This window comes from Trichosurus vulpecula, chromosome 8 (genome assembly GCF_011100635.1).
Source record: "Trichosurus vulpecula isolate mTriVul1 chromosome 8, mTriVul1.pri, whole genome shotgun sequence".
In the NCBI taxonomy this organism is placed as follows: domain Eukaryota; kingdom Metazoa; phylum Chordata; class Mammalia; order Diprotodontia; family Phalangeridae; genus Trichosurus; species Trichosurus vulpecula.
Genome location: NC_050580.1, coordinates 169,279,798 through 169,304,863, shown reverse-complemented (window position 1 = coordinate 169,304,863; position 25,066 = coordinate 169,279,798). Strand labels below are relative to the sequence as shown.

Genomic DNA, 25,066 nt, shown 5'->3' with positions numbered 1-25,066 from the left:
CTTGCAAATCTTCCTATGCTTTTCTATAATCACCTTCAGGCATTTGGCCTTTAACCTTGCCCTTTTAGGAGGAATTCTTCAATAGTGGTAGCTTTTCTTCTATAGAAGAGAAGATTGAAAGATTTAGAGTGCAATTTAAAATGTGGGCTTCCATTCCAGAATCAGTTACCCAGTAAATCTAAGCATCTGTTTGAAGATAAAACAGAGACTGTTTAAAACCCAGAATATTTTTCCATTAATGAAGAAATCTCATACTTTCAGAGTTCCTTTCAAGTCAAGCTGAAATGTACCCTTGAGAGATAAATAGCTGATCCTTAAACAGAACAATGGAAACTTAAAACAGGGTTGTTGTTTTTAATTAAACTTTGGGGGGGGGCAATTAACTAGCATTTATTTTCTCTCCCACTTCCCTGTCTCATTAGGGTACATAAGAAAGTACAAAATCTTTGTAACAAATAAAAGTAGTCAAGCAAATCAAATTCCTTTTTTCATCAGTCCAAGATGTGTCTCATTCCACAGGTTTAGTCCATCACCTTTCTTTGAGGAAGTGGTCCTCTGGAATCATGGTCGATCATTGTGTTGAGCAAAGTTCTTAAGTTTTTCAAATTTGATCATTTTTACATTGTTAGAATATAAATTGTTCTCTTAGATCTGCTCGCTTCATTCTGCATCAGTTCTTACACACCTTCCTGATTTCCCTTAAACCAACTCCTTTTGTTATTTCTTATAATTGTATTCCATTATATTCATATGCTGTAATTTGTTTCAGCTGGTTCCTAGTGAATGGGTACCCTCATGATACAAGCTTACAAGGAGAGCAAAACGTAGTGCCAGAATGGAAAAATATTTAATATTTGTCTGAAAAAAAGACAAAACCCACAATCATAGAGTCAAAAAGACTTTTAAAAACATGTACACAACCGTAAAAAGAATTTCAGATTAACAAAGGAAAACGAAGACCTAGTAAGAAAAGATAGAGAAGGGAGAAATGGTGATTTCTAAGAAAAACTCACCTTTGTCAAAGTCTTTTTAAGGAAATTAATAGGCTTACCAAATAAAAAAGGAATTTTGTTAGTTTAGTTATTGAAGTAGTTATCATGAGAAAGGGACATTTATGTTCCCATCCAGCAGTATACTTAGGGACAACTAGGTAGCCCAGTGGATAGAGTGTCAGGCCTGGAGTCAGAAAGACTCATCTTCTTGAGTTTAAATCTGGCTTTAGGCACTTATTAGCTGTGTGACCCTGGGCAAGTCACTTAATGCTATTTGCCTCATTTACTCATCAGTAAAATGAGCTAGAGAAAGAAATCGCAATTTATTCCAACATCTTTGCTAAGATGAGGTCATGAAGAGTTGGACGTGACTGAAAAACAACTAAACAACAAACCAACAATATAATTAACAGAATAGTTTGAAAAAAATTCCACTCAGTGGTAACATTAAACTTGAATTAAATTCTGGCATAAAAGGAAAAAAGTCATGGAGAAGATATACCAGATATGTCTTCAGGAAAAAATGTGAATATTTATATAGATCAAAATTTAATGAACTACTGGATTTGAAATCAAAGGACTTGGGTTTAAATTTTAACACTGCTTTTAATAAACCTGTGTGAAACAGTAAATCATTTAAACTTTCTGGAACTCATCCTTCATTTGTAATATAAGGGGACTACAAGATAATCTCAAAGTTTTTTTAAACTTTGATCCAATTTAAAAGACATTTCCAAGTTGTATCTTTGCAAGAGCTAGTTCAAGGAAAACTGAAGTTGTAATAATTATCTAGTAGTTAAATTCAGACTAGAATGTATTGGGAGACATAAGTAAAGTTATTTTAAACAATAGTAAAAAAAATTAAAATCAGTTTTTAATCATTGTGCAGTGAATAACTGTAAATTCCTAAAAGAAAAACTTAGTTTTATAATGAGAAATAGGCCCTACATTAATAAGATTTCTGTAGCCCCATATTTAATATGAAAAGTGAAGCAAAAATATAATAAATCAGATTTGAATAGATTAATGAGCAAGTAGATATAGAAGATGGCCCGAAAGTCTTAGTATAGTTACTGTATAGAGATAATTTTGTAGGGGGAAAAAAACAATGAATGCACATTCTTTTCAGGTACTCAACAGAAAATTCACGAATATTTGTGGATGCACAAAAGCACCAAGCAGATCTAAAGACCTAGAGGTTATGTGTATTTCATTCAAAATTACAAGGCTATAGCTGCAAACTAGAAATCAGTTTAAAAATTATGGTTAAAATGTATATTTTAACAGCTTGACAGCTTCAGAAGAATCTATTAAGCATCTGCTGCTGGATAAAGAATCACAGTATTTCAAGGATTGGAAGGGACTTCATTGATATTTAGTCTAATCCACAAAGAAAAAAAGTATTCTCCACTGAACTGTATCTGAGTGTTCATCCAGCTTTTTCTTGAAATCCTCCAAAGGAGAATCATTTCCTATCAAGACAGCCTGTTTCTCTTTTAGAACAAGTCATAGCCATGACTAACATATAAGTGGCAAAGAGAACACAAATACAATATATCAGAATGTTTGGGATGTAGCCAAAGTGATTCTTAGGAAAAGTTATATCACTGAATACCTGCAATCAAATCAGAGTAGAAGAGAAATGAGACCATATTTGAAGGAATTAGAAAAGGAACAAATTATATTTGGAAATGAATGTTATGTAAAAGCAAAAGACACTATTAAAAAAATCAAATTGGTAAATTGAAGGAAAGCAGGAAAAAAGATATAAATAATTTTAAGATGAGAGTAGAAATTAATAAAATGGAAACTTTGCAAGAACAATTGAAATGATAAGCCAAGAGATTTTTAATTAATGTTCAATAAAGTTGATGTAACAAAAAAAGAGGAAAAAACTATAAAATTACCAGAATTAAGCCTAGGAGGGATGAAAACAACAAAAGAGATTAAGAAAATGTTAGGATTGGACTATATGTTTCATTTTAATATTTTCAGCTATAAGCCTGCAAATCCAAATACCGTTTTGGTTTAGTTGCTCACCCATCTTTCTACTTCCCCAGTTCTTTTCTGAATTTCCTTTGATGGGTCCTAGTGTGCTCCCAAGGGCTTCAATTTCTTATCTAAGACTTTGGGAATATTTTCCATCTTTCTGGTAACATTGTGTCACTTGTACCACAGTGAATCACTAAAAGTGGGAAGTGAGCGGTAGTCGTTATCGTGACAAATCTTGCTAGGTCCTCTCAAATCTTGTGTACTGTCTTTTAAAGACAGCACCTCTCTATCATTGTTATCACCTTGACAAATAGCACCACTAGTACTTGTGTTTTCTCTCTCTGAGCCTTACTAAATGATCAGCACCTATGGGTTGATATCATTCATAGGATAAGCAGCTGCTTTCTCTTCAGAGGACCCAGATCCCCCGTTATCAGGAAGCCCCTCAAATCTGTCTCTTTGTGCCAAGTGTTGTGTGTGTGTTTTCTTTCCCCTTCTCTATGTCATATTGCTTTACCCTCCAACCTCTGGACACAGGTTGTTTCCCTTCTTCCCCTTCAATGTTTGTACATAATCCCTTCCATTTTTTAAAAGAATAATTTCCTCTAATATCCTGTGGAGTAGAGAAGCCTTCCTTGAATCCCTTTACTCTTATCTAGGAGGGAGAACAGTTTGCTCTTTGTACATAAGTAGCAGGTACTTGGTAATCAGAGAAATAAAAACAGCATATTCTATGTAAACAATTCCATATTCCCTCTGTTCTCCATTCTTGCTAGAAATTAGATCCTTAGTCTTTTGTTATTGCTAGCGTTTCCCTGAAGAACTGTTGTGGCAAATTGCCCATTTTGAAGAAACAAGGAAGACTGAACAATTAGATGATTGATAAAATATAGTTAGAATGCCAGTGCATTCAAATTAATGTATAGATTCAGTGCTATACCAACCTAAAGACCTTTGGGGTACTTAGTAGAACTAATTGGACATAGAAGGATGGCCCAGTGGGCTAGAATTTGTAACAGAATAGATGATTAGATGGTGTTCTTTAGGACACAATAGAAGGGCAGCTGATAAGGCTTGGCTTGGTGGTCCTTCATCTTATAGTCCTTTCAGTTTTTCACTTACTGCTTTCTTTATATCACCTCTTTAGGGGTAAATAGTGCAAGTCTTATTATCCCCATCTTCTATATGAAAAAGCCTAGATTTAGAGAAATGAAGTAACTTGCCGGGATCTTATAGCAACTATGTAGTACGTAGTAATCATTTATTAAGTGCCTACTCTATACCAGGCACTGTGCTGAGCACTAAGGGTACAAAAGAAGCAAAAGACAGTCCCTGCCGTCAAGGAGCTCATAGTCTAATGGGGAGACAACAAGCAAGCAAATATGTACGAGCCAACTATGTACAGGATGAACAGGAAAACTTAAGGCACTAGAATTAAGAGGGGTTGGGAATGTATCATGTAATCTATCAAAGGGGAGATTTAAATCCAGGTTTTCTCACTCTAAGACCAGTTATGTTATTTTTCCACCTGATATATCTGTATTTTAATAAAGTCCAATTGGGGCAATGAGATAAATATTATAGGAAAAAACAGTAAGATTATTAATAAATTGTATGTTTTGTAAAGAAAGTCTCAACTATGAAGAAAAGATTTTTTGAAAAATGAAAGAGACTATTAGGAAATCAAGTAGATGGATTCAATGTTATTACAAGTAAAAAGAATTATTAGTCACAAAAACACTTGTGAACCAAATAAAAAGAAATAACCCATTGAGAGAAACTTAAGGGGAGGGTAATATTACTGATAAAATCTTGACATCCAAGCTCTTTGAAAAACCTAATACAAACTTTGATACTAAATCCCTGTAATGTCAAGCAGGGTGGGTCTTTTTGTGTTTTTTGTTTGAGTGCTTCTCAGAACTAAGGCAATGGAGTGCCTTTGATTGATTGAGTCTTGCCTTTGTTTCAGTCAAGTCTTTGATGACCTGGCTTTCCCCCCTGAACTAAGTGAATGATATATGTTTAATTAAAGTGAGATTGTAAACCCCTTAAAGTTGCTTTCCTTAGGAAAGCAGATCAAAGAACCTGTGCAAGTAGCCCTGCTGTGTGCTGGTGTTGTTGGTCTTACACAGCTCTAATAGCAGCAAGTAGCATTGTTGTTACAATACCCCATCACTAAAGAAGAAAAACATGGTAAAATCACCTGAAAAATCGTTTAACATCTATAATAATCAAAAAAATACCCTTTGATGACACATCATCAAACACCCATCTAATTGCCTAAAATAATAAGAATAACAACACTAAATGTTGACAGGGTGGAGGAAAAATGTTGTTGAATTGCTAGTAGTATAAAATGATATATTTTTGCTAGAGAATGATCTGGCAGTAAATAATAATTAGAAAATTTAATTCCCTTTAACCTGTGATTCCCGTTACTGAGACCATACCTTAGGATGTTAACTTAAAAAGGAAAAAAACAGATTTATCTTTAAACACAGCTTAATAGCTGCTTTATTTGTAACAATAGTAAACTAACAACCTATATACTCAGTGGATGAGGAATAATTGAACAGCTACTTATAAATCCATATAGGGGGATGCTATTATGCCATTTAAGATGACAAGGGAAATAATGTTGGAAGAACATACAAAATAATGCAAAGTGAAGGGAAAAGTGTAACAGCATGTATGTTGTCTACAACTATATACAACATGTAAACTGACAAATGAGAATGACAGTCACTGTTACTAGTTTGTTGAAGTGTAAAACTTAAGTAGTTCTGATTATGTGGAATATGGGGATTTTGATTTTTATCTTTATTGAGATTAAGTGTATTGTTAAAAAAATCAAGTTTGGGTTCATTTTGGGAAAAACGTGATTTAAACTTTGGCCCCATGTGTGTCTTTAAATTAAAAAAAAAGAATCATTACACACATGAAAATAATCCATGTTGTATGTAGATTCAAATACAAATTTTAGGGGATTTATTTATTTTGGTACTCAATTGAATTTTTTAATAGTGAAAATATCTGGTATTCTGAAATTTTTTGTTTGTTTCAGAAAAGAGCTGCTTTTAAAGACATTCCACCTGTTGTGAAAGGGTGAAAGTAAGTACTGTTCACCATGCCCGCTGTGGCTTCAGTACCTAAAGAGCTCTACCTTGGTTCCTCGTTGAAAGAACTTAACAAGAAGACAGAAGTTAAACCAGAGAAAATAAGTACTAAGAGGTATATATATATTTCAAAATTTTATATGTGATATTAATTCATCTAAAATGAGTTCACATTTCCATATTGTTAAGGATATGCTTCACCTAAAATCAGTTTGAATTAGACATCACGTAAATAGAATAAGACCTTAAAGAGGTAGTGGTCTAATATTCGGCATTTGACTTCATGCTACACATGATGGCTGTCTCCAAGTATCTGAAAAGCTTTCCATCTAGAGGAGGAAGTGTGGAAGCATCAGAAAGTTCATCAGTTCATCATAAAGGAGAATTTCCCAGCAACTAGAGTTGTCCAAAAATGGAATGGATTACCTTGAAAAGTAGCTTCCTATGGCTTCAAATATTCAAGTGGAAATTGGACTCTTTGTCAGATGTTGTTTAGAGGATTGCTTTTTGGGGAAGGAGTTTAAATACCATTCCCTTTAAAGTTTCTTCCAATTTTATGGTTCTGTGACTTTTTTTCCTATTAAGAGTTCCTTGAATACTCAAAATAAAATGAAACAATTATTCTGATAGTAAATTTTTTTTTTGTTTTGGATCAGTGAATTCATCTGATGGAGAATTCTCAGTATAGGAGCTCATTCTATTGATTTAGATTGGCAACTTATCTGTAACTTATATAGTTGCTTGTGATTGGAAGTTAGAGACTTGCCCCTAGTGATGTAGCCTGTATGTGCCAGAAGAAGCACTTGAACCCATACAATCTTGACCTTATCCACTCTGTCACACCACCAAGAGTAGTTTATGGGAGAAACTGAAGCACAGTTTGTCTCCTTGTCAGACTCAACGAATGCCATTTTGATGATCAATCCTTTAAAGAAATCAGAAGTCAGTTAAATTAATATGCCTTTGGCTAAGGGAAAAAAATTGTAGACTAGACAGACGGAAGCATCAGACAAAATGGAAACATATCAAACCATCACAGATATATGGGCTGTTTAAAAGGTTTTTTAAAGGTCAGCCTAGGTACAATTAAATGTGTTACTTTATTGATGGATGTGATAAGCCATATTGCCTGCTTTTGGGCTGGTGCCTGAGATTCTCCTGTTAGAAATTTATTCCTCTAGCTTAAGGTTTTAATCCCTAGTAAAATGCATATATATGAAGAAGTAATACCATAAGTCATTATTAACCAATTATAGTGTAAATAACATAAATTATTTGTTAAAAGGTTTTAAAGAGGGGAGAGAGGAACCTTATAAGGGCAGTATGCAGTTGAAATGAGGAAAAATCAGGGTGTAGAGAGAAATGTTAAGGGGAGCTCTGGGCACCAACCACAACAAATTCACACTTTTGTTCAGAGCCATTCTATTTATATAGAATTTACATGAGAAGCAACCTCACGTGGTAGAAAAACACATGATTTAGAGTCATGACCACAGGGTTTAAATTGCAGCTCTGCTACCTGTCTGACTTTGGGCAGGTCATTTGACTTGTGGGTCTCATTTTCCTCTTTAAAATGAAGATTATATGAGACCTAAAGTCTCTTCTTGCAGAATCTTATTGTCTTATATATTTAAAGGTGCTGTAAAAGATTTATGTCACATTTGTGTCAGGTGTTCATACCAATAAATATAAAGCTCCTACTGCATAGATTGCATTGTGTTAGTCATAAAGTTATGTCATTACTTGTAATAATTCATTTATCTATAATATATGTACTAACTTTCACTTACAAAAGAAAAAAGATTTTCTAATAAGGCTTAGATACACATGTGCTAAAATGGGTTTGTTAAGTCATCAGAAAAGCAACATTTAAAAAATTTTTTGAAGGTGGAGATTGGAGGGTGTAGAATAAGGATTGCTTTGTTTGCTTTTATGATGGATTCTATTCCACATAGACTTAGAAGAAAGTAGTCTATCTGCTAACTTATAGTGAGAATTCTTTGGACTCTACTTTTTAAAATTTCATTTTCTATTTTGTTATATTGATACTACTATGTATATTCTTAGTAATACCGTATTGGAAAGTAGCTTGAACTTACCCATGCATTTTACTATAAGAGTATCTTAAAAAGTATTGCCCAGCATCCATATGGTGCCACTTGGCCTAGTAGCAATGGGGATTCTTCAGGCTTTCCTGCCATCACTGTACCTGTTATAGCTCAGTTTTTGCCCTTTCTGTGTGGAGGGAAAGAAGGGAAAAGGGAGTGAAGGAAGGTACATCTAATTATCTGTATAACATATATATGGCTCAGCAAATACTCTGTCAAGATGTGCTCTGGGTTTTCTTTGAGCGCTCCTGAAGGGTTTTTGAGACCCTTCTGTAGTTACTAGGCACTGATTCGCCTCATCCTGAAGTTGAAGATAATATCCTGTGGTAACATGTCGCCTTTTTCTCTTTAAAAAAAAATTCTTGAAAGTTTAAACAAAAATCATTTGGCTTTTAAATTGGGGTAAGCAATTAGGTATAAGCAACTTGAAGTTCTGGCCTAGCACATATTAAATGTAAGACTAGAGTAGTGATAACAAGGTTATTCTAATGTAATAAGACTTTAATTTAGATGGATTGTTCCTTATCCATATTTGAATTACAGACTGAAAAAGAGGTACTTTTACTACTTTCTGAGACAAATAGTAACAGGACAAAAAGCTAATAAAATATTACCAGGTAGAAGCCACAGATAACTATTTTTGTTAGATTTGGAGTCACTCAGTAGTACACTCCTTCTACATATGTGCTACTACAAATTGACTAAACATTCATCTTGTAATAGCTTGCACTCTTAATTTGATTAGTAAAATTTACTCTTTCATAGTTAACAGGTGTTAACAGGTATATCCTGCCTCATGTTGATTGCATGTAAAATAGGACCTGAGGCAAAATAGTGTTTCATTTGGCAGGCTACCTGATTTGCGTCTTGGATGATTGGTCAAATGATATTATGCAGTGATTTCATGATATGAAGATAGGGTTTGTTAATGCCAAAGTTGGTTGAAGTCCCTTCTAATGAATTCCATGAAAAACCATAATTGTTTAATATTAATGGCATTTTTTTTTAAATGAATTACATTTTCAGAAATCACTTCCTTAACTCAGTATGTAGAAGATTTAAGATAGAGCTTAGCTATACCACTCTTTAGAAAATTAACCAACTGGAAAAAACATGATTCAGACCCAATAAAGAGTGAGGTGTCATGTATGTCTTTCCTTTCCCTCCCCCTTCCTCTGTACTCACATGCTTCCTTAACTTCTGGATCTTGTTTTGGTATCTGGTTTAGTGATAAGGATAGATTTTGTTCAATAGTTTTTGTGATTAAAAGTGGGGAAGAGTAAGAACTGTAGGGTACTTTTACTGAAGGAAGTTTTACTTTCTTCTTACATGCAGAAATTTTATATAATCAAATTTTTGCTGTAGAATGTGACCCTTTCCAAAGATAGGGATTAGAGGGAAGTATTTCTAGAGAATGATTCATTGTGTAGAATTTGTTTTTAATTAGATTAAACATTCTCTCACGAACTATTTTCTAGAATGTGGAAATAATATTGTTTCCATTAAATAAACATTATTATTTATAGCAGAATTTTACCCATAGTAGAAAGTTTTCTGTCTACCATATGTTCACATTTTAAGTTCTAAACTAGTAGAACCCCAAATAATGAGTTTTTCCTGTATTAAGATATCTCTGAATTTCACTTGCTGATTATTATAATGCCACAGTCAATGTCAGCTTACTTATTTATTCTCCAATTCAAGTTATGTGCAGAGTGCCCTGAAGATCTTCAGGACAGCAGAAGAATGCAGATTGGACCGTGATGAGGAAAAAGCCTATGTACTGTATATGAAATATGTAGCTGTTTATAATCTTATCAAAAAAAGACCTGATTTCAAGCAGCAGCAGGTATGTTCTTCCTTTTTTTTTTAATTTTCGTTGGCCATCAGTTTTTATAAATAGGGGCTATCAAATGCCTGTAACTGGTTATTAATATTTGAGCACATGTACGGTATCAAATTTCAGAGCTAATAGCATCCACTCAGTGAACATTAATTCAATAAATATGTAGGATAGGAGAAAGCAATTTATATGTCAATTTAATTTCATTATTTGCAAAAGTGTTGCAAAGCCAAGTCGACAATAGGCTTTACATTTTACGCTTTTTCATCTTTTGTTACTTTTTTACTGAAATTGTGCTAGGTTTTATGGGAGGAATTCAATTCTTTTCTCATCAAGTAAATGAGAATATAATAAAAGTGTGTGTGTCACTGCTTTCATGAAATCCAAGTTTAATCACAGGGGAAATAGATGTTTGCCATTGCTCACATTATGTAGAAGCCATTCTAAAGATAAATTGACTAAATTAATAAACTATTTCTGATTGTTTTTATTGGACAAAATGTATTCGTTGCACCTAGTGCAGTGTCTGGCACATATGTGCTTAATAAATGTGTGTTGATTGATTGATTGATTCAGTGGGTTTCTTCTGGGGGACAGGGACTATTCCTCTATTATTTTGAGAGTGTAGATAAATAAGAAGAAAAGCAGACTAAATAAAGTGACCCAGAGTTACATAGTAAGCTGAAATTGGATTGGTCAGTTGAAAGTAAGAAAACAACAGAGAATAAATTAAAGAAATAGTAAGCATGTTGAGGAAACCTTATCAGTAATTAGAGATCATTACACCAACTGAGAGGAACATTTGCTATTGTCCATTTAGAAGATTGTTTATAGGTTACCTGTACTGGTAGAGAACCCCTTTGAAAAAAGCTAGTATTGGCTTTCAATATTGAGGTGATTTTATTCTCAGTGTGTAACATCTAGTTTAATTTTAGTTAAAAGACTCAGAAAAATAATAACTTTTCTTCCTCTAAATATCTTGCCTAGAACATTGAAATAATGTGATTTATTTTGATTGTTCATTAAGGTAGCTATTTTGAATATTATTTCATGGCTGTGACTCTTTTTTAGATTTTTCTTTTTGATTAAAATTATCTCAAATTCATACTAATATAAACTAAATGTTACACTCCAGTTTCTAGAGAAACCCATTTTCAGTTAGTGCATGCCAATCTGCATATGGTCCAAGTTGCCTTGCTTTAGGAGAAAAACTACTTCAATGCATATTTGAAATGGATAGAAGACATCTGCCCAAATTCAAACTAGTTTTTGTAGTTTCCATATTAATGGTTTAATAATATATATTAGTATTAAGTTGGCTTAATAAGAAAAGGCTTGTTTCTATAAACATTTCCTTCTTTCCCCCCTCCATTTTTTAAAAAGATGATTTGGGGTATTTTATGTTTCCAGTTTTGCCTATGCTGGGAGACTAGGGAATTAGAAAGGTAGTAGTATGGTGGTGTAAGATTGCTAGATTGGAATCAAATTTGCTTTTGAGTCCTTGTTCTGATACTTTCTTGTGTTATTTTGGGCAAGTCACTTTACTTCTGAGGAACTGAGCATCAGTTTCCTCTATAAAATTGAGATGACATAGTGCCTATCACATAATAATCTTGTGGTGATATAAGGGCTTTGTAAACTTGAAAGCACTTATTATTCCCATGGCTTTATGAGTAGGCTGCTCAATCCTAATCCCAACAAAATCCTTTTGTATTGTTTTCATTTGCTTTTCCCAGGGTACTCTTTCTTTCCCCCCAAGGACAGCTTTCCCAGTACTCTTTGGCATACTAAAAATATATACCTCTTTGTATCTTTGTGTTGTTTTTTTTTCCTTTAAAATAAAGAATGGAAATATAATCTGATCTGTCCAGTAACTCACATAAACTGTGTAGCTGTTTTCATGGAGGATAAGGTTTGGCTAACGTGTTAATTTTGGCTACTGGAGAGGAAAGAACAGAGTATAAATTATGTTTTTACAAACTGATGAAGTATTTATGCCATCCACATTATTAATTAATTTACTGGCATTTATCTTACATTTATCTTACATACAATATATGTATATGAAATATAAATTTTGATTAGATGTATGATTTAAAAAAAAATCTTATAGCATTCTCAATATCCCGGAATGAAATGGGTATGTTCATATCTGTAAAATTTTTGGTGGATGGGGCAGAGAACTTATTTGAAATGGGAAGATTATTAGGAGAGTGGCACAGACTTTTGGTCTGAGTAGGAATTGAGAATATTGGTAAGGCACGTATTAATGCTAGTACCTCTCTTTTTAAAAGTTTATTAAAAATTTGAAGATACTTTAAAATCTTTACCAAAACAAGCAAGCAGTTAAAAAATTCCTTATTAAATAAGGACACTATTTGAAAGTTAGTTTAAAATTGGAGTTATGTTCTCTATTACTAATTTGCAACTGGCATGTCCATATATAGAAAGAAAAAAATTTTCTTAGGGGGCCTAAACTGAATGTTTTCACATATGGGTTTTCTCATTTTTAAATAGGTGCTTTTCTAAATATCAGCTATAATAACATGTATCAGCAAATTTATTTTTCTTGAATCCTTTAATCAAATCAATCAAGTTTTCACAATTGTATATTGCTATAGAAATCTTAAGAATATCTTAAGAATAATGTTAATTTTCCTTCATGAAGCATTGAACAAATTTTTTTTGCCAGTTTTATTAGCTCACGATCCCATATACCATATGACCTTTGATAAAAGAAGGATTAAATATGATTTATTCTTAGGGCAGGTCCATACGATCTGTAAGAGTGTAAAACGATTGAACATTGCCTCCAGGATGCTTCTTTTTAACTTAGGAAGATTGCTTGATGAGCAGTTGAGACTGGTTATTTCCTGAATTCTAGGCATCTGATTAAATTATTCAACAAATATTTATTGTATCACTGTCATTCATTTAATAAGTATTTATTAAGTGACTGTATGTCAGGCTGTTGTATACCCATTATGAGCTGTGCTGTTATGAACAAAAGCATTGTGCTCTTTGCAGTTATATTGAGAAGCTGTAGCAAGTGAAACACATTTTGGTCACATCTAGCCCATTAGTACTCCTATAAAGTTCTCCTTAGCCACTCAGGTTCTAATAAATGTCCTATTCTGATAATTACTTTTTTAGTGCCTTTGCGCTCATTAGTATATTAAGAAGACAGGGGTTAACAGCTTTTTATTCTTTTAGGCAAATATAACAATTATTTTGGGGAAATATTTTGCAATTAAAAAATTCACACAGATCCAAAGCTTGTTTCTTTTTAAGGCTAAGATATTTTTCCTCCTGTTAGGAAATAGATATAAAGTGGTTATGGAGACAAACTTGTCACTTTTTAAAACAAATTACGTTTTGTAGCTACACATAAGCTGCTTTCCTAATCCTAAGAATAGAGGTAGGAGGGAAGGGTGGCTATGAAATGTGTCAGAAAGATTTCTGTTATAGAAAACTACTTATTTACTCATAAAAAATAAAACTAGTAGCATTCTCACACATAATGTAAACAAAATTCTAAAGGGGAGACATAATTAGTGGCATTCTTATGGATAATACAAAGTTTTAAAAGGAGCCTTATAAACAAAAAAGGTTTAGCATTCATTACTCAATACTTTAACCATAGGGAGAGATGAAGGAGTTATCTTTGGAACATACTTTAGATTGAATGTTTTAAGTTTTGAGTTAATGTAGTTTATACATTGAGAAAATATCTTTTTCATTTAGTTGTAAGGACTGTGATCATAATGTGGTTATTGGTTTTTTCACTATTGTAGTGCTTGTAGACTATAATCTTCTGGGGGATCATTGGCCAGGACTAACATTATGGGGTGGTTTTCCTACAATTTTAGGACTACTTTCATTCAATGCTTGGACCTGGGAACATCAAAAAAGCTGTTGAAGAAGCTGAAAGACTCTCTGATAGCCTTAAACTCAGGTACATATATTATGAAATCTATAAAATAGTGCAACTAGAATGGATGGAAGTAATGTTTAGAATTTCTCACTTGTCTTCAACCTTAAATATAGTATCTGTAGCATTTAGAAGTAATTTATGAAGTACAGAAATTTAGATCTATACTTAACATTTATCCTGATATGTTCCATTATTTCCTATGCTGTCATTTAGGGATCTTTACTAAAATTAAAACCATGTTGTAATTGAAAAATGGTGGATTATGAGATTAATCCAAATTGTTGTTGGTTGTATTTATTGTTTTGCCAGATTTTGATGGCTTAGCACCTTCTTAGTGAAAAATAGGAAGCTACCTAAATTTGTCCTCACTCCCACTCCACCTCCCTAACTCATCTATGTCACTCACTCTGGGTGTGAAAATTTCTTATTAGTTACTGCCCTGCTCAGAAACCTTAGGTGATCCCCTATAGCCTTTGAGTTAAGATACAAACTGGTTAGCCTGGCTTTCAAGGCTCTCCCTAATCTGGCTCTAGCCTTAGAGATATGGAGGATATGGAGCTGAAGTTAGAAGACCTGAATTCAGATATTTAGTAGCTTTCTGACCCTAGGCAAGTCACTTGACCTCTCTGGACTAGGTTCCTCATCAGAAAATATGGAGGCTGGACTTCATGGCCTTTAAGGTACCTTGCAGCTCCAAATCTATGGTCCTTATTTCATTTTACTTTACCTCATCAACTCTACATTCCATTCAGACTGGGTTATTCCATTTCCTGCCTCATGCCTTTGCACAAGTGGTCACCCAAGTCAGGAACATACTCATTCCTAACCTCTAGCACTTAGAAATATGGGGGGGAGGGAGCAGGGTGGCGGTGGTGAGGGAGGGACTGGGGAGGATCTGGTGCAGTAAAATCTTAAAAATACACTTAAAATTTTTTGGTCCTCCCTTCATACCAGAAAAGTCTGAATTTTTTTTCTTTTATGGGGTGTTTATAGTACCTTATTGTAAATTTGGGTTAAGTATTTGGTCATAGACTATATGTCTGTTATTAAAAGATAAGATATGTTGATATTATACAATACTATACATATTTCACGCATTTCTGAGTTTCTAAACTTTTTCTGTATTGTCTGCTAGACTTTGTATGTCATTTGCAGCTTCCACAGAACTTCCAAAAAATTCCTATTTAATTTCTTATGTTGACCTGCAGTATATTGAAACTGATGGAGAAAGTCATGATGTAGAAGGAATAACTGTATTTTGTTTTCACATTAGTGCCTTACACATAGTAGGTACTTAAATGTTTGGATTAAATGTATATGTAAATGTGGCCTGGCTTTATTGTTAACCGTATGATTTTTTTTCAAAATAAAGAGATATAAAGCTCTATAAAACAAAGTTTTAATATGTGAATAAAGATCAGTTTACTAAAACATAAAAGAATTTGATTTTTCAGATAAAAAGTTGAGATGTTTTTGTTTCGCAATACAGATTGAACTCAGATTTATACTTTTTAAGTTTTTCAGAAGTTTTCTGCAAAGTGAATACTTGGATAATGACTCATTTTCCCATTGACTTCTAATTCTAAATATGAGAGGTTACAGAAAAAAACAAAAAAACACCTGTGAACACACTTCGGAATTCTAACATTTACTTCAAGGAATATTCTGCTTTTGTAGGTGCATTGTTTAATAAATGTGTTTAATTCTTTCACACAGCAAGAAATATATTGTCATCTTAGCATCTAGCAAACGCTGGATTTGTTTGTGGCCCTAAAAGAAGTATGCACATAGTGCTATATGGCGTAGTAAATCCCATTGAGTTGGGAATTCTTGCTGACTAGTACTTGAAAGTTTAAGCAGCCATCTACCTACATAGCACTTTGCTAAGGAATACAAAAGAAATCGAATATGCCCCCTGCCTATTAGGATCTTTACATATGAATTTGTTTTATTAAATATTATTGACTTATTGACTGATTCTGAGTTCACCAGTATTTTTGATTAATACAACATGTATCTCACTTAAAATTCTGTTCTATTCCTTATAGATAACAGTTTTCTCCTCTTCCTCGTCCTCCTTTCCTGCTGTATTCTAAAGGGTTCTTTGCTTTTTTTGTGTCATGGACCCCTCTGGTGAACTGGACCCCTTTGCAGAATGTTTTAAATGCATAAAATAAAATCAGTAGGATTATAAAAGAAACCGATCATTGAAATACAGTTATCAAAATATTCAAAACAAGGTCAGAGACCCCCAGGCCAGGTATGAACCTTGCTCCAGGGCTTTACTTCTGGTTCCTTTCTTTTCTGTCTGGGTGTTTGTGGCAGGGCTTCATTCATGTTCATTGTATCAAGATATCTTTACTGGGCTCTTTGTCTTTCAGAGCTGTCCTGGTGAATCCTAGTATTAATTAGTGTCCTCTGGTAGGATGAAGAAAAGACATTTCAAAAATTACCTGGAATTTATAGTTTCACCTTTTTTTCCTTTGAGAGAAGTGGAGAAGGAAAGAGCTTCAGTTCTTCCATTCCACATTTTAGCGTAGATTGTGTTGTTTCACCAGAAAGGGAGCACACTGGTTCTTACTGCCTCAGCTAAAACTCTCTCTCCCCAATTCCTGTTTTGCAGCTTGACTGAGGTCCATGTTTTTTCTCATGAGGTGTAATTAGATACCCTTCCTGGTTGATAAGAGTTTGGGGAAAACTCATTTACTTTTTTTTTTTAATGCTTACTAAGGTCCAGAATGATAGTGGAACCTTTAGGCATCGTGTACTCTTTCTTTGACTGCAGAGTCCTAAAGTTTTGTCCTCCCCCCCCTCCCACTTTTTGCTTTGTGCTTGGGGGAACTAAATTTTGTGTCTCTTTGGGAAAGAGGAAGGTAATTCAACCATTTTATTTTCTTTTGCTCCATTAGGTAGTAAAGAAAGTACATACTCTTTCCAGGTTAAACTAATTTAGAATGTGACCTGAGAAAAGTAGCATGTCCTAGTGGATAAAAGATTAGCCTTGGAGTACAGAGCTCATAGAGCTGGAAGGAACTTCAGATTCCATTTAGTTTAACTTCTTCATTTTATAGGTGAGGAAATTGAGGCTCAGTCAGGTTAAATGAGATCTAAAGCCACCAAAGTAATGTCAAAGGTGGATATTGAACCTAGGACTCCTGACTCCAGAGCCAGTGTTCTCTCTACTCTACCATGCTAGAGACTATCTAAGTTGTTGATAAAATTATAGTTTTAAGTACCCTTCTCACAAGTAATCCTTTGACATAATTTAGTAAAGAGTCAAGTACAAAGGAAATCTAATTCAACGACTTGTTGTTAAGAATCAGATTTCCTCATGTTATGCCTGGTTGTTTTGGGGGTTTTTTTTTCTGGTCCTGCACAGACTTGTATTGCAGAAGCACTTGTTGCAATTTGAGAGCAGCCCGGAGATGTTTTGTCTGTAACTTTAATCTCCTTTGTAGTTGCCCCTTCTTCATGAAACACTTCAGCTTTTTCTTCCACCTGTTTATCTTCTAAATAAAATTAAGTACAATATTTTACAGGTCCTCTAAGAAGAGTGATTCCTCTAGAAATTCTCTTTTACGTAAAGAATCCTATGCTTAGTAGAGCACTAACAGTGAAAGGCAGGATTCCATTTTAGGAATATTCAGGTTATTATTGCTGTTGTATTAAACATGAAAGTGAAATATCTTATTCATGGCAGAGGACAGATTGTCTAAACTTTGAGATGTGTCTCTGCAAGCTGTAGCGTAACTTTGAAATTTGTTTACAAAATTTCCAAAAATGCATTTCTTGCAAGGTACACCCCATGCCACTAAGAATGGTGTTTGGACCCTAGGAAGGAAGAAAGGAAACAAGCATTTATTAAGTACCTACTGTGTGCCAGGTAGTATGCTAAGTGCTCTACAAATATTATCTGTCTCATTCTGTCCCAGTTGATGAAACTGAGGCATCTAGAGATTGATTAAGTGACTTGTCTAAGGTCACATGACTAGTAACTGAGGTAGGATTTGAACTCAAGTCTGTCTGACTCTAGGCCCAGTGCTCTATCCACTGCAATACCCAGGTGCCCTAGGGGAAATTTTGCCCTCCAGCAAGAATAGAAAAAAAGGTTGGGAGGACCTGAGGAGACAGAAAGGGAGGAGAGAGTAGCCATCACTGATATGCTAAAAATCTTTGCATGCGATTTTTATTCATGTAGGAAAAAAAAGAAACATGGAATAAGAAAACGGTTTATAATAGTAAAAATGTGAAGAACAAATAAAAAATCAAAATTACATAAAACATTGTATTGTAAATCACATTGCAGTAAATAAAAAGTGCAACTTCATAAATTACATTTTGCAGAATGCTTTTACTACTTGACTTTTGTAAGAATGTTAATTTTTTTGTGTGATTTTACCATGAGGTCTTGTTTAAAGATTATGAGAAATAAAAATATTTTTTAAAATAATTTTTGAGTAAAATATATGTAGGCCATTTAATCTTTTATAAATAAGAATAATAAAAATTTTTTAAAATATATCTTTTATCACCATAAAATAAAATTGTACTTCAAATTCAGTATATCAAAGCCCATTCAAGACCTATATAGATATAATTACAAGACATTCTTTAAAGAAGTAAAAATGTGGGGGGGGAGTGGGATAACAAAAGGGAGTGCTGACTGGGGAACGGGGCAATCAGAATATATGCCATCTTGGAGTGGGGGGGAGGGTAGAAATGGGGAGAAAATTTGTAATTCAAAATCTTGTGGAAATCAATGCTGAAAGCTAAAAATATTTAATAAATAATAAAAAAAAGAAATTTAAAAAAAGAAGTAAAGAATGGCATAAGTAACTGGAGGGATAAAAAAAGTGTTCATGGTTGAGTTGTGCCAATATAATAAAAATAACAAACCTACTGAAATTAATTTACAGATTTTGTGTTATATCAGTTAAACTCTCAAGGACATAGTAACTGGAAGGATAAAAAAAATGTTCATGGTTGAGTTGTGCCAATATAATAAAAATGACAAACCTCCTGAAATTAATTTACAGATTTTGTGTTATGCCAATCAAAATCCCAAGGACATATGTACAGAGTTAGACAAAATAATACCAAAATTTATTTGGAGGAACAAAAGGTCTACAATATCTAGAAAAAGGGAAAAAAGGAAAGAAGTAGGAATGAAGCAGGACTAGCACTTCTGTACCTCAGCTCACTTATTAGGCTCTTACTAGGAAATATGCTAAGCAGATAATTAGTACTGATTTAAAAAAGAGAAAGTAGAACAATGGAACAGAAAGACAAGGAAGAATCATATATAATATAATGCAGTAACCCAGTATTCAGTAAACCTGAAAACATAAATTACCTGAGAAAGGTCTCCCTCTTTGACAAGAATTGATGAGGAAACTGGAAAGCAGTCTGGCAGATAGATACTAGATTTTGGCCAGTATATTATACCATAGTACATTCAAAATGGATATGTGACCTGAATATAGATAAAAACCATACCATAAATAATTTCATAAGATCCATGTCTTTTTAAAGTTGTGCGTATGACCAGTCTCTGGAGCAGTTGCCACGAGTCTTTTATCTTCTAATTCACTCTTCAGTAATTACTGACTAAAGTTTTCCCGTAGTATTTGCTTCATTTGTTTGTGACTGCTTCACATATTGGTAGCCAGCCTATGGCATAGTTGATAGGTAGTTCATGGTATTAGCACCTTCTATCAAATTGATTTTTTTTTCTTGCCCCTTTCCCTTTACTAATTCTTCTTATACCTTTGCCCATGTTTAGTCATAGGCATTTGTTGGCTCTACAGCTGGCACTTAGAACTGAAAAGATAGGAATGGAAGCCCTTCTGAAACACGTTATCCCATTTGATCATGGTAGCAAATAGTTAAAAAGTTTAAACTAAAGAATGGATTCAAATTCCTTGGACATAGAAATACAAAAAGCTGTTATGCCTTCCAGTAACTAATGTTACATAAATGTGAGTTGTCATAATTACTGTTGCATATCATTTAATTTTCATTGACCAAGGAATAACCCCCAAAATGGGGAATCCTTTATCATCCTTCCTCACTGAATAACTAAACAAACACTAACACAAACCAGACCACAAAGAACCACACACCTCAGTGTGGAAACTATGTAGGAAAAGAGCAAGAAGAGTCTTAAGTAGTTTCAGCTGGGAAAGCTCTGGGGTTTTGTGTTGTTTTTTTTTTCCCCCCAAGGCGGTTGGGAAATTGGAATTAAGCCTCTATCTCCCTTTCCTCCAAGAAAAGTTTGTGGCTTGGAACAATATTGTCAGAAAGCGCATGTGATTTAAACTGGAGAACGAGGATACAGGCCATGTCTTTTTTCAAGAACATTGTACATTTTTTAATACAGTGATTATGCAGTACAATGGGTTATTTGGTTTCTCTTTTCAACTAGATATGAGGAAGCTGAAGTTCGGAAAAAACTTGAAGAAAAGGACAGAAGAGAGGAACAGCAGCTGCAGCAGAAGAAGGAAGCAGGACAAGAGGATGGAAGAGTCTCGGCTAAGAGCTCTTTAGAAAATGTGTTAGATTCCAAAGACAAAACCAAAAAGGTATGGAGGGGAAAGTTGGAATCAGTGATTTCTTGAGGTCCCTTACAACCCTAGACATTTGATCTTGTGATTCTAGCTGGAATTTATGGTAAAGGACAAGGATGGGATCTATGTACCAGAGGAATATGGTGCCTGGTTTTTGGTTTTTGTTTGTTTGTTTTTGAATAGTTCAGTGTTCCTTAAGCCATTTATTTTTGTGGTAACATTTAAAAGATCATATATTTGGGGAGATATTTCACTAATTGAAGGATCCATGACATTGTCATTGAGAGTCCTCCCTCTATGCAGATTGCAACTCATCTCTGCAATAAGAGATGGCTTCTGTCATCTCCTAATACAGGGAAATACCGAGACTTATTTTCCTTCTAGGAGCCTCCAATCCAAGTTGAACAGTACCATCCTTGTTTGGGACAGCAGCTAGGTGACTCTGTGGATAGAGTACTGGGCCTGGAGTCAGGAAAACCTGAGTTCAGATATGGCCTTGGACACTAGCTATGACACTGGGCAAATCACTTAACCCTGTTTGCCTCAGTTTCCTCATCCAAAAAAGGACCTGGAGAAGGAAATGGCAAACCACTCTAGTATCTTTGCCAAGAAAACCCCAAATGGGGTCATGAGGAGTTGGATGTGATTGAAATGACTGAAACACAACGTCCTTGTTTGGCACTGTTCTTGCTTTAATTGGCAGTTAATGAAGTCAAGTGAGCAGCCATGAACTGATGAAAACTGGAGAAAAATCATTTGTTACGTGCCAGGGACCCTTATAAGTACTTGGGATACAAATAGAAACAAGATAGTTCCTGCCATTAAGGAACTAACATTCCAAGAAGGGAAGACAGCCAAGGAGAGGAGTATTTCTGACAGGAAAGTCTGAATGAATAATGATTGGCATTGTAGGGCCTTTCATATGCCTTTACCAGGAATGGTAAAGTGGATATGATTAATGTTCTTAGAGCTTGAGTTGAAAGTGAGGAGAAAAGGGTTGGTGCTCACAAGTAAGCAGCAAGCCATTAGAGATGGCCAGGAAGATGAAATAAATTTTCATTTTTTTTCCTTAAGTGGAAAACTGTATTTTCATTCAACAATAATTATTCAGTAGTTTGAAAAATCAAAATCAAGAAAATTTAGTCATATGATTTTTTTTGGTTACATTAAATAATGCTTAATTGTAACTTAGTGCTTCAACTTTCAAATTTTTTATTAGCTTTGTTTATGATTTTTTTAGCTTTTTTTATGATTTCCCAGACAAAATGAAATGAATAACAAGTGCTGAAGTAGATTGTAAAGAGCACTGGCTTTTGCGTAGAGGACATGGGTTCAGATTCTGACTCTCTTGCTTATTACAAGTATAACTAACCTTGGGCAAAGAACTCCACTGACCATTCAGTTTCTTCATCTGCAGAGTGAGGGGATTGAGCCAGATATCTTGTGAGATCTGAATCTATGATCCTAATGTTTTCAGGGTCAGATTAGTTATGCATATTTTAGTTTCTTAATTTCATTCAGTTGTCATATGATGCACAGACCAGTATTAAAAAGCATAATATAGGGGGCAGCTAGGTGGTGCAGTGAGTAGAGCACTGGCCCTGGAGTCAGGAGGACCTGAGTTCAAGTCTGGCCTCAGACACTTGACACCCTTACTAGCTGTGTGACCTTGAGCAAGTCACTTAACCCCAATTACCTTGCCTTCACCCCTTATAAAAAGCATAATATAAATTAGACTTAGTATTTTTATCACAGTATCCTATGACTAGAATACTGTGCTATTTAGAAATTGCAAATTAGGTGAAATTTTGCACATTTTCTGCTGAAATTGAGGCTGGTTTATAGATAGTCACTTATTCCTGGAGAGGGAAAGTAACAAGGCAACTCTCCCTTTGCCTCCACACTATGAATCAACTCACAGTCCCTTTAATTCTCCATAACTCCCTTCCCTGAACACCCACCGTTTCCCATGTGTTGTTTCCCCATGCTAAAACATAAACTCCTTGAGGTCAGGGTTTATTTCTCTTAGTTCTTTTGTGTTCAGTGCTGAGCTCTCTGTGCCTTGTACATAATAAATATTTAGTAAGTGCCTTTTATTTTGTTCATTAATTCACATTTTATTGAAGATATTTTGCTTTTGATTACTTTTCTTGTAATTAAGCTGAATATCTATAGACATTGAGTGTAATGACAATTTTGCTTGTTGTTTTATTATACCAAGAATATCTTTCATAATGAATACAGCATTATAAATTATCATGTTTTGTGTACTACTATATAACATTTGGAATTTTGTGTAGAAAAAGAAAAGATACCAAATTATTCTGGGGTACCTGATTTTTAACTGTTTCTTATTATTCAAATGTGGAATCAGAAGACTTGAGTTCAAATTTTGTTTCTACCACTTAATACTTCTATGGGCCTTGGACAACTCATTTAATTTCACTGAGATTTGAGTTTTCACATCTGTAAAAAGAAGGAGCTGGACTGGATGACTTCTAAGGTCTCATTCAGCCTTCAATCCGTAAGCCTCTGAGTAATGCTGTTAGGCCAGTGTTTTTTAATATTTATGTAGACTTTTATAACTTTAAGGTTTACTGAAGTATGAAGCTTAAATTTCATAAATAAAATATTTTTCTTTTTATGTCATAGATTAATGGTGAAAAGAAGGAAAAGAATGAGAAAGCTAAGAAAGGTAAGCATGTGCAGCAATAGCTAGGCTCATGTATCTCAGAAATCACTACTCTTTGGTACTTGTTTTTCTCTTTTTTCCAGCTTATTATTGAAAGATTTTTCTATTAAGGAAAACCAGCACAATACTCATTACATTTTGAATACTCTCATTTTTTTTTCCAGTTTTTTAAGCATCCATTTTTTTTCCTCCAGAAATTTTGGAGTTTTAATAGACAGCTAGGTGTCACAGTTATTGTTAGACTTAAAGTTAGGAAGACCTTGGTTTAAATCCTTGTTCAGATACTAACTATCTGTGTAACATGGATAAGTCACTTAATTTCTTTTAGCCTCAGTTTCCTTATCTATAAAGTAGGCTATTTGAGATAATACATGTAAAGTGCTTGATAAAATCTTAAGGTAGTTTATAAATGCTGAGTATACTACTTTTTCAAATCTCTTAACTAATACTATTTTTTTCTAGCCTGAAAAAAATCACATAAAATAATTGTGTCCTTCTATCTAGTAGGCAATCAATATATACTAGTATTTTTTTTTTAAAGAATTGAAACCCATGCTGATGCTTGTAGTCACTTTCTAACTTGAAACTTGTGGGTTCAACCTCTTAAAAAAAGTTTTATTCATCATTCAGTAACTTTGAATATACAGTTTTAGTATGTTACCACCAGGTGACAGGTGATACTTAAAACATAGTCCTCCTGTATGTACTTTACTGAGGTACATGCTTTCTTTTAAAGATTTAAAAAATAAAACAGAAACTTTTTAATAAAACAGCTGAGCTTAGTAAATAAAGGTATTTTTTTTTTGATATTTACTCTAGAACAACTTTTAAAGTAAGCTAATGTGGTATAGCTAGATACGTATCTATTCCTTCATTGTTATCAATTTATTCTAAATAAAGTTTTATATACTGCTCCTTATTCGAATGTTCTTTGGCAGCTAACTTTGCTTCTTTTAAGTTAAAGTTAAAAAACCTTCAGTTCAACCTTTAACCAAAAAACTCCCACGGAATAGTTATGAGTAGTTTAATTTATTAATTACTTTTGTGACTAGCCTTTCTCATCCTGCTGCCAAATTAATTCATAAGTTTTTACTTCAATCTTTCTTCTAGAAGCAGGAAAAAAAGGAATAATGATATAAAACATACTAGAAGGCAGGTTGTCTTCTCTAGACTTTTCTTACTCTTCTTTCTTCCTTCTAGTTTCTTTTCAGTCACATGAAGTTTTCCTAGCATTTTAGGTTAGAGTCAAAAAGTCTTCCTTCTCTCTTTTAAACTGAGAACCACCTTAGTTGTTTCACATGGTGTATCATTAGTTAGGTAACCAGCTTTCAACTAAGTATCCCTGATAATATTTGGAAATCCCAATGTTTCTAAACTTCTTCATTAAAAGATTTCTTTAGAAACTTTATCTCATAAAGAGTATTTTGAATGAAATTTTAACATGGTTTTTGAATAAAGACTTAAATTGGTTTCACCAAAAGCCAAAAACATAGCACACAGCATAAAGTACATTTTAGATAGAGCAAAATTTCGGCATAACATTTTCCTTAACTTAACATATAAGATAAAATGTAGAACTTTTCCAGGAAAAGTTCATGTTTCATCTATTTGGTAATATGTAACACAACCTGTTAGTTTCTTATCATGTATTCTATCTTTCTGTTTGAAAGGTGCAGTCACAGCTGAGGAATTGTTCACAATGATGACAGATAAAACCATCAGTTTGATTATAATGGATGCTCGAAGTATACAAGATTATCAAGATTCCTGTATTATTAATTCTCTAAGTGTTCCTGAAGAGGCCATCAATCCAGGGTAGGCTA

The 25,066-nt window shown here is 33.9% G+C and overlaps 1 protein-coding gene across 2 annotated transcripts in view; it reads left to right on the top strand.

The window, feature by feature from the left end:
• USP8 (ubiquitin specific peptidase 8) overlaps positions 1 to 25,066 on the top strand; it is an 80,073-nt gene that overhangs the window by 14,986 nt on the left and 40,021 nt on the right. For both annotated transcript variants that reach the window (XM_036735011.1, XM_036735010.1), the window contains exons 2-7: positions 6,049 to 6,215; positions 9,913 to 10,057; positions 13,921 to 14,006; positions 20,410 to 20,566; positions 23,204 to 23,246; positions 24,914 to 25,058. In XM_036735011.1, coding sequence (XP_036590906.1) covers positions 6,112 to 6,215; positions 9,913 to 10,057; positions 13,921 to 14,006; positions 20,410 to 20,566; positions 23,204 to 23,246; positions 24,914 to 25,058 — 680 coding nt within the window. In that variant the 5' untranslated portion in view covers positions 6,049 to 6,111. The remainder of the gene's footprint in view (positions 1 to 6,048; positions 6,216 to 9,912; positions 10,058 to 13,920; positions 14,007 to 20,409; positions 20,567 to 23,203; positions 23,247 to 24,913; positions 25,059 to 25,066) is intronic.